This window comes from Mirounga angustirostris, unplaced genomic scaffold (assembly GCF_029215605.1).
Source record: "Mirounga angustirostris isolate CCGP_5_RB_7025 unplaced genomic scaffold, mMirAng1.0.hap1 SCAF_11, whole genome shotgun sequence".
In the NCBI taxonomy this organism is placed as follows: Eukaryota; Metazoa; Chordata; class Mammalia; order Carnivora; family Phocidae; genus Mirounga; species Mirounga angustirostris.
Genome location: NW_026991719.1, coordinates 125,977,721 through 125,995,298, shown reverse-complemented (window position 1 = coordinate 125,995,298; position 17,578 = coordinate 125,977,721). Strand labels below are relative to the sequence as shown.

General features: G+C 46.1%; 1 protein-coding gene across 1 annotated transcript in view; it reads right to left on the bottom strand.

Annotated features, from left to right (window-relative positions):
* Positions 1–2,385: 2,385 nt before the first annotated feature.
* The window catches only part of TKTL1 (transketolase like 1), a 29,934-nt gene continuing 14,741 nt past the window's right edge, over positions 2,386–17,578 (bottom strand). Inside the window, exons 6-13 of the mRNA XM_045872222.2 lie at positions 17,213–17,406; positions 14,002–14,166; positions 13,327–13,483; positions 11,436–11,566; positions 9,387–9,470; positions 7,112–7,208; positions 6,862–6,981; positions 2,386–5,516 (exon numbers count right to left, since the gene is read on the bottom strand). Of these exons, the coding sequence (XP_045728178.1) occupies positions 5,344–5,516; positions 6,862–6,981; positions 7,112–7,208; positions 9,387–9,470; positions 11,436–11,566; positions 13,327–13,483; positions 14,002–14,166; positions 17,213–17,406 (1,121 nt within the window). The 3' untranslated portion in view covers positions 2,386–5,343. The remainder of the gene's footprint in view (positions 5,517–6,861; positions 6,982–7,111; positions 7,209–9,386; positions 9,471–11,435; positions 11,567–13,326; positions 13,484–14,001; positions 14,167–17,212; positions 17,407–17,578) is intronic.

Here is a 17,578-nt window from a genome sequence, read left to right as displayed (position 1 = left end):
CCCAGGGTGTGACTCTCAGAGGCCAGAGAACGTAATTTCGGTAATGGCCGTGAGTGTTTGCCGTGGGCCTAGACTCCCCCCATCCCATCCTCCGGGAAGCCCTAGGAGGCTGTTAGCGGTGTCAGCCCCATTGTCCAGGGGAGGAAATGAGGAAAACACCACAGATGGGTTGAGCGGCTTCTTCGGAATCACTTGCTAGCGGGTGGCTGAGGCAGGGTGTGGATCAAGGACGTTGGGCTTCGAGCCCGACCCCCTTTTGTGGGCTATGCTCTACAGTCTGGCTCGCTCCCTCATTTGGAGATTCCTGGGGCACGTGTGGCACATCAGTATGTCCTGAAGGCATGAGAGGTGAGCCCAGGTGAATCTCCCCCTGGCGGGCCTTGGGTCAGCACACAAAAAAGGGAGGAGGGTGAGAAAGAGAACCACCTTCTGCTCTTGGGCTTCATCGCGGGGGTGGGGAGGTGCGGGCGCGGGGGGACTCCGAAACAGGGACTGGCATTACCTTTGAATTCTCATGAGATCAGAGAGCGGCGCTCACGGATATTTACGTATCGTTTGCATTGCTGTGACAGAAAGCTACTCCGACTCCCCAGATCTTCCATAGCCTCTGAGATACAACAACAGAAAGACACAGGAGAAGCATTCGAGACCCAGACCAGGATGGAGTCCCGCATGGGCTCCCGGCTCAGCGAGGTGTCTGCTTCTCCCCCTGACCCTTCCCTCTCTCGTGCTTTCTCTCTCTCGCTCTCTCTAGCTCTCAAATAAATCAATACAACCTTTATATAATAATAATAATAATAATAATTAATAATAATAATAATAAATAATAAAATAAAAACAAGAAAAGCGTCCAGGCAGGTTTGAAAAAGAACTTTAGAAGTAAGGAAACACCGTCATTGAAATAAAAAATCCCAACAGATGGATGAAATCACAGATAGGTGCCGCTGAAGAAAAGATTAGTGACCTGGAAGATGGTGTCTCCGAAATTACCTCCTGCCCTGTTTCCCCTCCCGGTGGATAATGTGGTTTCCTCCTTCCCTGAGAAATTGCAGCAGCCCCTCCTCAGAGGTCCAGGCTCTGGCTCTTCAAGGCCCCCTCATCCTGGCTTCTAGGCTCCTGGTGACACCAACCTGTTCCCCTTGCTCTAGGGGCGGCAGGTTCCTCCCGTATTATCTCCGTGACTCCAGTCGTCCGATCCGAGTGACCGACTGCTCATATTCAATCCCCTCTGTTGAGAAACTTTGTCTGTTTCTTGTATCCTGACTCATGCCCGACCGATACAGGATCAGAACTGGGAGTGGTCCCAGAAGATGGACCCCCAGAGACGGAGTGTGGGGACGGGTCTGGTCATGCCCTTGGGCTGGAGTGTGGGGCTCGAGTCCTCGCCAACGTGCAGTGGGGCGTGAGGCGCCCGTGGCCGGCAGGGACCTCGCAATTTGTCAGGCCCTCACCTGCGGTTAACCGGGACGAAGGGCCCATCCTCAGTGAGCACCCCGGGGAGCCGGAGCGGCCGCTGCCCTGGACTGTCATGGGCGCTAGGGATGGCTGTAAAGACTGTGGTGTGGGACGATTCCCGAGTGCACCTGAGAGTGCACAGAGAAAAAAGGACAAGTTCAGGTTCCTTACCTCTCAGCTCAAGTCACCGTATGATAACCAGAGAACTTCCAGGACGGCCCTAAAAATTCGCTCGCTTCCTCTACCTGCAAGGGTTGACAGGGTTGAAAATCAAACACAGCGTTTAGCTGTGCGGGTTACAGAATCCCAAAGTCAGCTGAATTCCCAGCCTGTGTTTCTCATGTGAAAGGTAGGGCGGTGGTTGGAGGAGTGGGACCCTGAAGCCTGGCATTGGGACATCTGGTTGGCCTCAGTTGAAGCTGAGAATGGGGGTGCCACCACTTTCCCTGAGCCTCAGCATGCTCCAGGACAGGAATGTATTAAGTGTGAGGGCATATTGCATCTCTGCCCCTTCTTCCCCTGGTGCACTCCTGGGCTCCTACCTTGAGTGTTGGGTAACTCTGCTATTTGTCCTCCACACCGAATAGGGAATGAATTGTGGGACCTTTTTAGGATTCCTAAATTCCAGGCCACTGCTTTTCTGATCCCAAGAATGGCTGGATGGCAGCTCAGTAAGGAGGTAGAAGGTACCTGTCTTAGCTTTTTGTGCCAAGCAAGGCCACAGCTGGGCTGGTGTGCCTGTGGGTGGGGTGCTCTGACTAGAGAAGTCAGCTCCCAGACCCCATTTGCTCCAGAGGTCTGAGTTGAAGAGGAACACTGTGTCGTGTCTCATTTTCCTTTCACGTTGGTAGTGCAGGAGGGCCTGTGCTGCACACCTCTGCCACCACCCTACTTGCACTTCCACCCATCTCCACCCTCCAGCATCCCCGCACCCCTGCCCCTCCAAGGCCATCACCCCCACCACCACCAGTGTCCCTTTCTCTCTGGCCATACCTCTGTCCATCGCTGGTTGGCCCAAGGTTAAGGGCAGAGCCCCTTCTCCGACTTGTCCCTTGGGGACCTGGGCTTTGCAGTGCCTCACACCCTGGGGGTTCCAGCTAAGCACCCGCGGGGATGCTCGTTGTTCAGGGCGTTGACCCGCTCCTGCACCCGCCTGGCGCAAGCAACGCTGATTGGCTGGAGCCCAATGAGTGACGGGACAAAACCCAACAACGTGACCCAACTGCCGCCAGCTCTCAATTGGCCCGGTATTGAGGGGGGCGCAGGGCCGGCCGGCCGGGCGGGCGGGCACGGCTGGAGTGAGCGGTGTCAAATGGTGGGTAGAGGGAGTCCCAGTAGGGCATAGGCGGTTTGGAGGTGGGTGCGAGCAGCCAGGGCTGCTGAGGAGAGGGCTGGCCAGGGACGGGAAAGGCGGGGCCTAGTCACTGCGAAGCCCGGGATGAGGCCCGGAAGGGGCTTGAGCATTGAGGGGGGGAGGGGCGGGCCGAGGCTGGGCCTGGGGAGTAGGAATACGCCCGGAACGAAGAGGCCGTCAGTGGGGACATTCCGGTGGCACTTCTAAAATCCTGGCCACAACCCTATGAGATAGATATTATCACCATCATCAGCACCGTCATCCCCTTTTATAGGTGAAAAAACTGAGGCAAAAAGGGTGGACCCCCTCCAACATTCAGACCTATTTTAGCACCTACAAGATTTGATGGTGTGCTTCCTCCTCCGCTTTGGCTACTCTGTACTCAGGAGCTATAGCTGAGCGACGCTGGCTACAAGTCCATTTCCTTCTCTTTCTCATCATGGCTCCTCTCAGCCTGTGTTACCAAATGGGTCCTACTGTTTTGGCCTAGCACCTGTGGGGGCCTGAATTTAGGCTTTTGGAACAGCCCTTTCATCATGGATTGTATTGATTGTTCTATTTTTGTTGTCGATCTCACCAGATGGGGCATTTTACACCTGAATCCGAGCAGATGTGGTGCTCATCATGCATGACCATACATTCTGGCTGTATTCCTAATGGCTAGCCTTAAGAGTATCCAGTGCTTTACACGTCAGGGCACCTTCATGATCAGTCTCCCACTCCTCAAACTTTTTTTCCCTTTCTCACACACACACACACACGAAAAGTTGTAAACAGAAATTACAGGTCTGCAACTCCACTCCTAGATTTATATACACCCAAGAGAACTGAAAATTCACATCCACGAACTTATAGAATGTTTGTAGCATTATTCACAACAGAAAAAGTGAGAAGCACCTAAACGTCCAACTGATGAATAAAATGTGGTATATACATAGGAAGGATTATGTGGCCATAAAAAGGAATGGAGTCCTGGCACATGCTACCATGTGGATGAACCTCAAATGCATTACATGAAGTGAAAAAAGCCAAAGCCCAAAAGGCCATACCCTATACAATTCTACTCATATGGAATGTCCAGAAGAGGCAAATCCAGAGACAGAAAATACAGGAGTGGTTGCCAGGGGCTGGGAAGGGGAATGGTAGTGACTACTAAGGAATTCAGGGTTTCTTTTTGGGAGTCCTAAAACGGATCATGGTGATAGTTGCACAACTCGGGTGAGTATATTAAAAACCACTGAATTGTGCAGTTTAAAAGGCTGACTTATATGGAGTGTGAGATGGTTGGTTAAGTGAGGTCAAAATTTGTATTTTCTAGATTTTCTACAGTGACCCTGTATCAACTGTTACTTTTTAAAATCCATTTGATATTTTTAGTATTTTTGTATATTGATGTTTTATCTTCTATTGTCTTACACAAAAATAAATGTTTTTGAAATCTTGTGAAACAAGCACAGCAATCATCATGCTAATTTTACAGGCCAGGAAACCAGTTCAGTGATTTAAAAGCACAGGAGCAGAGTGAACAGGCCCCTACGAGGACTCCCAAGTGCCAGGGTAGTTCTGGGTCTGGGTCTCTACTATTCTTGAACAAAGACCCCTGCTGACCAGTGAATAAGGGCAGTAAAAATTAGGACCATGACGTATCAAGACATTCCTCTTGTCAGCTCAAGCCATACACTATCGTCTAGTGGTACACCTCCCGCCTAATACCTTTTCCGCGGGCTTCTATTGTAGGGGAACGGAACTCTCTTTCCTGGTTTAGATAGAAACTCCTTCCTTAATTAGAATTTTATTAAGGAGACCAGATCACACATACAAAGCACAAAGAGAGTAAAGCAGCTGGGTTTTTTAAATGCTTTATTAACATTAACTAGTACCTTTAGCAGATGAATATGATTGAGCTAACAGTTTGGTCCCTGGGCAAATGAGACATTTGAGCGCACTCACAAAGGAGTGCAGTGTCGAGACTAGAACTAGTTTGTGTCCTCTTGTCACAGCACAGGACACCCGGAGAGCTTCCGCTGCTGCTCCACAGCCTCCGCCCTGTCCAGGGGAGATGAAGGCAAACGCCAGAGGAGGTTCCAGGGCACCTACAGTCACACTGTCCCCAGGAAGCTGCAGGTAGGATGGCAGCACGCAAACTGTCAGATGAGGACAGCTGTGTGGGGCAGGGTGCTACAGGGCCACAACATGTGAGCGATGCAGTTGACAGTGCAATTTACACTTTCTTTACTTACAATACACATTTAAGAAACTTATCCTACGTTGATCCCTAACCCAGTTACCCGTTGTCTTATCAGAAAACTTTTATGTGGTTGTTTTGTCAGCTATTCTCTTATTTGTAATCTTATTAATGAGTCAAAGATGAGAGTTACACTTGTATATGTACTTATGGTTTAACAGGAAAGTAGTTAACTTGCTTAAATTTTTAAGAAAATATAACTGTATAGATTTAAATGATAAGTCTGGCAGCAAGCATAAATGTAAGGTAGAGAAGCCAGTCTTCCAAGTCTAATGCCAAGTAATGTATTTTAGTTCATTAAAATACATTTCACGGCCACTATGATGTGTCTGGCACTGACTCCATACATATCCAGCAGCTCACTCGGCTTCCCACTCTGAGGCACTCCAGGCACTGCCAGCTGATGGACCAAGATGTCAGGCTCCATGGAGACAGCTGCAGAGACAGCCTCCCCGATGCCACCTGGGGAAACAAGGGACAGGAGGCTCTATTCTGGTAGTGGCTAGTCAGCCTTAAAGCCCCGAAGTATAGAGGCCTTTGAATTTGCTGGTTCCTTGGTAAAAATATTTTTCACTAGGCACTGATTCATGGGACAGTCATCCTCTGACTAGCCAGAAGAGTCCTCATTCAAAACTGTGGGTCTCCAGGGTTACCTGGGTGGCTCAGTTGGTGAAGTGTCTGCCTTTTGGCTCAGGTCATGATCTTAGGGTCCTGGGACCGAGGTCTCTCTTTAGTGGGGAGTCCGCTTTTCCCTCTCCCCTCCCCGCTCTCAAATAAATAAAGTCTTTTAAAAAACCCCACAAAACCTGTGAGTCTCCAAATTGCTCCCAGCCCCACCACAGCAGGAGCTCTCTCAACTGGGGCTCCACAGATGCAGGGGGTCTACAAGCTCAGATTCTTAAGGCTCTCAGAACGACTAGGCAGGCCCTCGGCTGACACCTGGACAATGGGCTGGTGCGAGGCCCTGTGAGCACCTGTTTTCCTCTGGGAGTCAGGAAGTTTGGTGTGTGTCTGGCAGAGGGGGTGTGTGACCAGTGCCCAATAAAACCCAGGTGCTGAGTCTTGAGTGGGTTCCTTGTGTCTCCAGTGATGCAATTTGTCACTACTGGAGAAGGGAGAGCACTCAGCAGGCCCCTCATGGAAGGGAGGGAAGGAACTGAAGGTGTGGGGTTCTCCACTCCTGACCTGTGTCTTCTGTTCTCGTGGGTCCTGGTGTGTGTCCTTTCCCTATAATAAACCTCAGCTGTGAAAGCACTGAGAGTGCTCCTAGAAAATCACTATGGCTCACGGATGTGTTCTTGGGCCCCTGACACACGAACATATGAAACTCCCCACTCCCTCATATGTCCCACCTAACCTTCCCAGCCCCCTCTCCCTAGTCACACAGTTTTTCTGCATTTGCTGTGTTCTCTGCTTACAAAGGCACTATTCCCCTTTTGGGAGGGGAGCAAATTATTAATCATTCAAAACTCAAGCACAACTGTGAAGCTTTTTAAGACCCCTCCCTACTCACAATGCTGAGTTAGACACTCCTTTGTGCTGCCACTGAGCCACCTGGGCACCAGGCACTGCCCTGTGCTGAGGTCATACAAATGAGTATGGGCATGGCCTCACCCTAAGGAACAAGTGTAGGTGCAATTACGAGACCCCTACACAACAATACACTTGCAAAGAGCAGTAATAACAGTTGTTAGAGGAGTGTCTGGCTGGATGATACCCAGGGGCATGTCATGGTTCCAATCATGGAAATCAAAAACACATCCCTCCAAAGCAGACTTTCAAAATGATCTTCAAGCCTTGCACATACCTTCTGGGTAGTGATCCTCCACTGTGATAATACGGCCACCTGTGGCTTTGGCATTAGAGATAATGGTGGTAACATCCAGGGGTTTAATGGTGAACAGGTCGATGACACGGATGGAAATATCTGGAGAAGATCAATATCCAGTTTTGTATGTGAAACAGACTTAGAATAAAGACCAATTGGGGCACACGAGGCAGCCCAAGTCCTACCTCTCCCCACCTTAAACTTCAATGTCCAGCAACAACCAACTGACCTTCCTTGGAAAGATTTTCGGCAGCTGCTAAGGCTTCATGCAGAGTAACTCCAGCTCCAATAACTGTGACTTTGTCATTGACACTGTGGCGGACGACCTGGTATTGTGCCCATAAAACAAAAAAGCTGTAGTTACTATGCACAGAACGCATCTCAAAGAGAACACTGCTATGCTGCTCTTCCCCAATCCTACCAATTTCACTTCTTAATTCACTATAAAAAAAAAAAAAAGCTGAATCAGTACACTAACAAGGACACCCTTTTTGATAAACCCTACTTAATGTTCATTTTTAGAAATTCATCTACCATGCTTCATGATTTATGGTGCCTAATTACTAAGTTCTTAAAGATGACCCTTTAGCAAAGAAGGTGGATTTCAAACTGGGATCTGAAAGGCAGAAGGCCAGAAGCAAGTTGTATGGACCATATGTTGCAGACCAGACTCACTCACAGAGGTCTAGAAAGGTACCATCCCTGGACTACTTGGACATCTTGTTGGGGCATGCACACAGATTGGACTCTGATAATGAACAAGTTAACGGGGATCATTTTGGGGCATTTGCAACATGCTCTGTGCCCAGCACCTTGCATGCCCAAGGGCCCTGTAAGGCCCATGCATTGGGGGCTCATTCTGTGGCTGGGCAAAGTGAATCTCAGAGTGGGAGGAACTCTCCCAGCTTAACACTGAGGCTAGCAGGCAGGCCTGTCTGACGTCAAAGCCCACACTCTTAACCACTTGCTATTCTGCAATCAAAGACAGGGGCTTAGCTTTTGGTAGAGTTTTATTTTCTCCAAAGCCACCCAACCAAAGGCATCTGAAATTATTCTTCATTTCATCCCTTTGTATAGGTTTCCTTGTAGCTTAAGAACCACTGCTGACAGTACAACTATTCAGGGCTTCTAAGCCACCCCATTCTATTGAGAATGTCCTAGCTTTTTCATATGCATACATATAAACACACACACACTCTCTCCCACACCCTATCTATGTCCTCTTTGCAAAACCTAGCTATTGAATTATCCATGGCATGCAAATTATCACACACATTTTAACTCACATCCTTTACCATCAGGAAATTTACTTCATTTTGTCAGGATGGGGCAAATATTAGGGAGGAAAAAAAAAGACAGGATATGAAAAAGCTCTGCAAATCACATGATGTCACTGAGAGCTGCCCCCTCCACCCTCAGAGGCAAACATCCTTGAGTTTCAATGTGAGGGTATGGGCAGGGAACAACAAAACCTGTAGTTAACACTGAAGGTGAGTACTGCCACTTTCTCATTCAGTGCTGTCCAGCTTAGTAGAGCAAGTCATGGAATGTTCTGGATAACCCACTTTTTTGTGGCACTAAAGCCAATCACTGCTCAGTCGTTCTGAGCACTAAAAACAACGAATTCTGCAGCAGCCTAGCTGTTAGCCATCAAGTCAGAGGTCACATGTTGCTCCTTTATGACTGGCTATTGCTCTTTCACACATTTGAGTATTAATGATATTCTAAAAAAGCTTAAAAGATAAAAGCAAAATATAAAACTATCTGATGCAGCATGATCTCCTTTATGATATATATGCCTTAAAAAAGGCAGGAAGGAAACATGCCCAAACACCTGTAAGCCCTGCTCTCCAGGTGATGGAGCAGAGCCACTTATTTTCTCCAGACTCTGCTGGTTTTCTGCACACATGGCCCTGACAGAGGCCAGGTCAATGCCTGGGTCTGAGTTTTGGTCTTGCTGCTCACTAACTGTGAACCCTGAGTAAGCTGTTTACCTTCTCTCACCTACAACACAGGGCTGCTAACAATCTGTGCTTCTAGGGCTCTTGTGAGAACACAGAAGATCGGAAGTACCCAGTGATGCTAGCCTTTATCAGGCCCATGGGTAATGCATTCATGTTCTCTTTTATTCTTGGCTTGGATCTGCAAAACCCCAATCTAACAGATTTATTATTAATTTGAAATGGGCTCTATTATTTGTTTGGCTTGAGGCTGTGGTAATTTACACCAAAAAACTCAAGTACCTTTAAGTTGTTACTTTATCCTTACAAGTTCAACAAAGAGAAACTCCATTTGGAAAAAAGAAAAGTCTACCTCAGACTGGCAGTGGTAGAATGTTCCTTTCTGAGGAAAAAAAGCAGGCAAAGCTCACAATTCATTTTTTTTAAAACTAGAGCAAAGAAAGGATCAAACCTCGACTGTGGGGATACCTAGTGCTAACTTTAGACCACTTCTCTCCACGTGAAAGGATACTAGAAGACACTGGAGAACTTTTAAGGCCTTACCTTGGCCTGTCCGATCACAAAGCTTTCTTGTGGGGTGTAAATAACTGCAGTTTCCGGTCTGCTGGTCCGAATATAGCACATCCCCTAGGGCATAAAACCAGAGCCACAATTTTAGAAAAATCAAACTAAATTTCCAACTAATAAACCTGTTCTTTTAAAAAAATTTTTCAAACAAGATTTTATTTATTTTGACAGAGAGACCGCGAGAGAGGGAACACAAGCAGGGGGAGTGGGAGAGGGAGAAGCAGGCTTCCCGCAGAGCAGTCTGATGTGGGGCTCGATCCCAGGACCCTGGGATCATGACCTGAGCCTGAGGCAGACAGGCAGACGCTGAACGACTGAGCCACCCAGGCGCCCCTAATAAACCTGTTTTAAAAGAGGGAGGGGGGAGGAAGACTAAACAGTTTTTACTAAAAACAAAGTGCACATTTTGGAACAAAGAATAATCACCTACAACCACTGGCAAACAGGTCAGTGTCACCTGATCAGATTACTACTGAGCCAGGCAAAAGCCTATGTAGGACCTGGGCAGATGTCCTCAGTGACAAACTTTCTATGCTGTCACATTCAATGGTAGGAAAGCTTTCTTAAATACACAGACTCGTTCTGTCTCCACAGAACACAAATTCAGGCCACAGCACTGACTCATGTTTAATACAAAGCCCAGAACACAATGTTAAGTAAGTTACTAATTTTTGCCATAACTTGTAATACTTAGTTCTTAGAAATACCTTACATGCTGGAATATAAAAAGACTTGCTATTTTACCAATGAGAAAATGTAAGTAAATACATTTTTATCAACTTAAACACATAGAGCATAAATACTCAAGTGTCTAAAGTATTTGGTAATTTATACACATATTTAAACTACACATTATAAACTGATATATTAATTTAGAAACACTTACTCTGTTCATTTCTTCACGTTATAAACCAATTCTATTCAGTGCTTTTATTGAGATAAAATTTACTTAAGTGGAGTACTCCACGAATTCTGACAAAGGTACATACCATGTAACTATCACCTGAGTATGAATAACATTTGCACCTGCCAGAAAGTTTCCTCAGGTCTCTCTCCACTCTCCCCACCTGAAAAGCAACCTCTCTAATTTCTATCACCACAGGTTTGCCTTTTTTAAACTTTCAGGAAATGGGATCTTGCAGCCCATAGGAGATCACTCTATATATGCACAGACATAAAGCAATTTCCGGGATATAGTAAGTAAAAAAGTATAGACAAATACATACAGTGTGAACCCACTTAAAGTGGTTTTAAAAAAAAAAAAAAAAGGTCAAAGAATCATAGGTCTCTAATGTGTCGAAAATACTTAGGAACTTGCATAACCTATCCCAACCATGCCCAGGGCTGTCTATGCAGGACCATGGGTGAGTGCAAAGATGGGTGTTGAGGGGAGTCTGGTGACCATCAGCTGGAGCAGATGAAAAGGTACAGACTCTGTCCTCTAGTCTCCCCTGCAGTTGGGTTCTGGACAGGAATTAGTCTGTCCATCTGCTGCCCTTGGGTGAAACATGAAGAGGAACAAGTGAGGCAGAATTCATACTCTTGTCCTTCTTCAGAGGGCAGACTAGGACTGAGGACTTTGAGGTTTGTTTGCAGTGGAGACACTGGCCACTCTTCAGCTTTCTGGATCTCACGAGGTGGTGACGGCATAGGGTGTATCTAAGACCAGCCTTCAAGCCTGCTGGAGCCCACTCCTGTGGCATTGCTGACAGCCCCCTTCTCGGAGCCTCCAGGGCACACTCTTCTCTCATGCTGAGCCCTGCCCCGTATGAGCCATCAGATGTTGTTTGGCATCCTTTTGCACTTGTACAACATGATTGTGTTCACGTTTTAGGTGTGTAATCACCTTTTTTGGGCAATTGTTCTGTTTTTTTTTTTAAAGGAATCCTACAACATTATCTTCCACAATGAATACCTATTATCTTTACACTGAGAAAAAAACTGAGAAAACCCAACCATCAGTATCAAACTAGTAGCAGAGCCCAGAAGCATTTTCTGTCTGAACCAATGTCCCCTTAAAAATACCTTGGTATTGGCTGCCAGGAAAACAGCATGCTCTGTTGAGATGGCATCACTTGGATAGAAAATAGTGCAGTTGGGAACGGATCGGAACATGGCCAGATCTTCCAGGGCCATCTGGGAGGGACCATCTTCACCTGAGAAAGCAAAGCCACAGCCCAACAAAGACATCATCAAGGGTCAACTGGGAACCTGCCCTCTGCTGGATAAGAAACAACTTATTGCCATGGGGGGGGGGAACCCACACCTGTAGCAGAACACTACAAAACCGTTCAATTCTTTCGTCAACATGATGCCTTGTAATTATAATGAGCTGTCTGTCACATCTTTATTTCCCTTGAGATATCACAGTGACACTGTGGGTTAGGATCCTCATTGACCTTCCAGATCAAAATACCAGTGGTCTCATCTGGCCCTGACCCTTGCCAATGTCTGGCATTCAGTCATTGGCACTGCTATCCATGGTGACTCGATGCTCTTTTCCCTGAGCTCTGGTAGCCAAGTTGGCCCCATCAAGTCTCTGTGCCCCTGTCATCTTCTCCTTAGGAGGATCCCTTCAGAGTCTGTCCTTCCTTCTCCTCTCTTCTATCTTCTCCCTCAAGAGGCTGGGGTTTCAAATTGGTGGTCTTACTCATTTCTTGAGACCTTCAAAGTAGTTGAGCATACCTTTGGGGTACTCTTGGGGGTGCTGTTTTAAGTAAAGGGGGTCTGAGGGTATGCTTGGGAAGAGAGCTTCTGGCGAGAAATGCTGAGCAAAGAGAAAGCCCAATGTATACCATAGCAGCCTAGCTCTTCCAGCTAGGAAAGGGATGGTCACTGTGCACAGTGCCTTGCCTGGGTAAACTATCTAACCTTAGGACCCTAAGCTCCTCTGGTTGGACCTAGAGCCACTTCATCACTTAGCTGACTGATTTTAACACTTACACTACACCTGACCCCGGGCAAACACTGGACTCTGGGCCAGGCTGTCTGCCTGGCTCAGTCCTGAAATGCTGTCGGCCTTTCTCTCTTCCCACTCTGCACCTACCATCTGGCCCATTCTTCTCCCAGGAAGTCCCAGAGAGAACTCCCAAAGTCCACTTCCCAGGCCCCCTCCCCTCCAGCATTCTAGCAGTGTACACAAGCTGTCACATCTACCTAGAGGACCTACTCCACCAAAGGCACATCTTGTCATTTGTCATTCATGAACACAACTCTCTGACGTCTCTCAAGCAAGAAATTACTGGAGACCTTTAACTTTTTGTGCAATTTTGGACTCCTCCACTGGTCAGAAATGTTGACCTCTCTCTTCAGACTCTTACAGACTCACCCTTAGTTTCTATCTACTTCTACTGCACACCGTATCTCAATCCTTTTTCTGATTTCCCTGTTTCCCATTGTTTCCGTCTAGCCTGTCCTGCCAGGTTAATGCCCTAGAGCTATATTTGCCTCAGCCTCACTCCTCTGCATCTCACTCTTCAAGGCTTCCGGTTCCATATGACCAGGAAGCTCAGCCTAGGCAGAGAGCCCCGGCAATCTGTGCTCACTTCCCCGGACCCATGCTGCTTGTCCCCACTTAGACAAAGGGCACCACACTAAGAGCAGAAAGGAAGTCTGTGATGCTGGGGTGGCCTGATTCACACCCAGTATGCAGCTCGATACATAATGGGCACTCAAGACAGATCATTGTTTCTCAATGACTGAAAGAGTGGACACTTTACAGTAACACCAAGAAATCCTCTCAAAAGTAACCCAGTGTCTGGAACTTTTAAAACACAACATGGCATGAAAAAAAGAAAGGTTATAAATAATCAAACATTATGGTACCCCCAAGTACATTGGTGGGTCAATCGCTCACATGCTAATCTTTCTCTGTAAAGGAAGAAGGCTATCAATATGAAGCACTGAGAACTCATACCAACGGATACCCCGCAGTGGGACCCAATAAGGTTGATGTTGATTTGAGAGATGGCTCCCATCCGGATTTGATCAAATGCTCGGGTCAAGAAGGCAGCGAAGGTGCTAGCAAAAGCAATGGTCCGACCACGGGTGGCGCATCCCAGTGCCACGCTCACCTGTAACACAAAGATGAATCAGAACACCCTTGAACGGTTGCCAGAGAAGCACCATGAATGAATGTGCAGGCTGGCGGAGGCAGGGATATAGCCAGCTGGATGTGGACACCCATCTAAAGGGGGATCCCTACTTGGCTCCAGTCAACTGATAGGAGGAGGGAATGCTGTCTCCATGCTGACAGATCTTCCTAACACCTAAAGAACATCTAAAGCTGCTGGCAGGCTTGGGATACTTCAGGTCTGGAGCCCTGGGGTCATGGCTGTGACTCTTGGCCTGCTGCCCTTAGTGTACCTGGAGATGGTTCTAGGCAGTCTACTATGCCCCTCCTCGCAGTCCCAGAAGCCACCCCACAAACTGCCTGGCTACTCTTTACTTGTTTTCTCAGAGACTTTTTTCCTCTGGTTCCTTTGCTTTTATAAATGGAAAGAAAACTGTAATTTGGGGCTGGCCTCCTGTGCCCAGTAGGCAACTGTTAGTCAGTGTGAAGGCCCAAGAGGGACGCCCACAGCACACGCACCATGTTTTGCTCAGCAATAAAACATTCAATGAACCGCTCAGGGTGCTCTCTCTTGAATATGTCTGAGAAGGTGGAGTTCTTGGTGTCACCATCCAGCACAATGACTCTATCGTTTGCATGGCCCAGCTTAGCCAGAGCCAAACCACAGGCTTTCCGAGTAGCTATCTGGAAAAGTCAAACAGTGGAGTTTTTTAGAGCAGATTTAGAAGGAAGGTGAAATTTTGTGGATTACAAATTGCCTTCTATCTTAAGAAAGAAATTCATGATTCACCAATAATCTCCTTTAGGATCTTAAAAATGGGTTGCTAGCCAATCTTAAATCCATACTTGACTCACTGGCTATTGATTCTCAAAAATAAATTTCTTCTTCTGGCCCATTCATATAGTTTATCAAAAAATTTAAATGTCACAAAATGCAAATGCTTGTGACTTTTTATAACTATAAAACTGATAAGGCTAACTGCAAAAAAATAAAACGTAAAACTTTAGAATCATGATACCAGTAATAAAAAATGACATTAGGATATTATTTGAGATTGGACTGAATTTATGAATTTAGGAGAGAACTGACATCTTCACAATATTGAGTTTTTCTATTAGAAATCAAGGTTTGGCATTTCCTCAAAATGTTCAACAGAGAATTATCACATGACCCAGCAGTCCTACTCCCAGGTATATACCCAAGAGAAAAATATAGCTCAACAGAAACTTGTACACAAATGTTCAAAGCAGCAATATTCACAATAGCCAAAAGGTAGAAACAACCCAAATGTCCATCAAGGATTGAATAGGTAAACAAAATGTATGGCATATTCATAAAATGGAATGCTGTACATGCCGTAACAGGGATGGACCTCAGTGACTGTGCTAAGGCAAAGAAACCAGGCAAAAATTTCACGTATATGACCCCATTTATATGAAATGTCCAAAATAGGCAACTTTACAGAAACAAAGTAGATGAGTAGTTACTAGGGGCTGGACGGAATGGAGAATGACTGCTAATGGTTGTGGGGTTTCTTTCTTTTTTTTAAAGATTTGAGAGAGCATGAGTTGAGGGAGAGGGGCAGAGGGAGAGGGAGTAGCAGGTTCCCCACTGAGCAGGGAGCCCAAAGTGGGGCTCAATCCCAGGACCCTGGGATCATGACCTGAGCTCAAGGCAGATGCTTAACCTACTGAGCCACCCAGACACCCCGGGGGTAGGGTTTCTTCTGGGGGTGATGGAAATGCTCTAAGATCGAGTGTGGTGATAGTTGCAGGATTTGGTTAATATGCTTAAACCATTAAAATTGTACACTTCAAATGGATGATTGTATAATATAGGGAGTCATTCTCTCAATAAAGTCGTTATTAAAAAAACAAAATTTGCTTGTCTTTGTTTATCTAAACACTTAAAATGTATTTTTTTGGGGGGGGCAGGAAAGGCAGAGGGCAAGAGAGAGAATCTCAAGCAGGCTCCATGCCCACCTCAGAGCCTGATGTGGGGTTTGATCTCACAATCCTGAGATCATGGCCTGAGCGGAAACCAAGAGTCAGATGCTTAACCAACTGAGCCACCCAGGTGCCCCTATTTTTTTTTTAAATAAACAATTCATGTAGACAGTACAAAATTCAAGGTCTGAAAGGCTATGGAGCAAAGAGGCCATCTTCTCCCTGATTTCTTGTCCCCCAGCCACCCAGTCCCCTGTCCAGAAGTAGGCAGAAATGATGAGTCTATGTAGCATCTTTTTGGGAATGGTCTATGAACAAATAGTTGTTGAGCACCCAGGTGCCCCTATGATGCCCCCTTTTAAGATTTTCTACACAAAGGAGAATTATACTCTATGCTGCTTTACAACTTAAAAAAATTTTAATAATAGGGCACCTGGGTGGCTCAGTCGTGTGTCCACTTATGGCTCATGTCATGATGGGGGGAGAGGTCCCTGCTTAGTGAGGAGTCTGCTTCTCCCTCTGCTCATGCTCTAATAAATAAATAAATCTTTTAAAAAAATTTTAATAGGGCGCCTGGATGGCTCAGATGGTTAAGCGTCTGCCTTCGGCTCAGGCAATGATCCTGGGGTCCTGGGATCAAGTCCCGCATCAGGCTCCCTGCTAGGCGGGGAGCCTGCTTCTCCCTCTGCCTCTCTCTCTGCCTCTCATGAATAAAACAAAAATTTTTTTAATAATTTGGGCAAGTTCTTAGCCTCTAGATGGGTCATTTCCAATTTCCTCAGCATTCAGTGCTGCAATCAACATTCATTCTTATAGATACGTCTGCATACTTCTGTAGGACAAATTCCTGTGAGTTCTACTATTAGTTCCAAGTGTGTTAGTTAACAGTTAAAGTGTTGCCAAAGTATCCTTCATTAATATGTGCTTTTCCGTGATTAACACCTTTCTTTGTTTGTTTTCTAATTTTGTGAGTCATCAAAATTCATTTATTTCAACCCATATTACCAGAACAAGAAAACATAAGCAATGCTACAAATGTCTCCAAATAAAAGAAAAAAGGATTAGAAAATATTTCCTTCCTCTTGGGCTCATCATCACCTTGTTTTCTTAGGTCCTGAAGACACAGCCTATTTTGGGTCTGCTATAATATACCAAAAGGCAGAATATAAACATGGTAAAAGGCTTTATGTTCAGGGTTTCATGCCTAATTTGTTTCCTTTTTGAAGAATTGGTCTTTGATGAATTGACCTACTTCTTTCTGTAATCTAGGGAATAAGTTTGAAGCCAAGGTCCCCACCCTTAGAGTAGACACAAAGCAGTGGCAGTTTCATGCACATGAGACTGCCAGACCACAAACTGAATTTTGCAAGCAAAAGCTGTGCAGTACTAGGTGTTAATAAGTATCAGCTGACCGCTAAGATAATTCAGTTTGGTGAGGGGTGCCTGGGTGGCTCAGTCGGTTAAGCGTCTGCCTTCAGCTCAGGTCATGATCCCGGGGTCCTGGGATCGAGTCCAGCGTCAGATTCCCTGCATCGGGCTCCCTGCTCTGCTCAGTGGGGAGTCTGCTTCTCCCTCTGCCCCCTTCCCTCCCACTCACTCTCAAAAATAAATTAGTAAAAAAAAAAAAAAATTAAAAAAAAAAATAGTAAAGAAATACTAAAACCACCTCTATTGCTTGTAACCTTTAGTTACATATCATGCAATCTAATAACTGGTTCATCCATGGAGATCAGAGTACATGAAGAGTCCTGTATTTAAAAAAAGCAGAAAACAGTTTGCCTACCTGCTCACCGACTTTGTAAGCAGGTGGAGAGCTCATTTCTATATCCACAATATTGATTAGAGGCGAGTCTTCAATAGGGGGTTTTGGTTCAGGATTCTTGTTAGTCTGTATCTGGCTCTCAATCAGTTTTATAATTGCATCAGCTCTTTCCTTTGGCATTGGTTTTCCATGCCAATTTTCTACATCTTCAACACCTGTGACCAAATAAAACACATTCGTTCCATAAGCATGTAATTGAGTATCTGTTAGGTCATCTCAAAGACACCCTGATGGAAAAGATGTCAGCCAAGGACTCACAGGAGTAAAAACCTGGCACAGGGAGCCTGAGTTGGTACTGCAGCCCCACAGGACCGCCTAAAAAGTCCC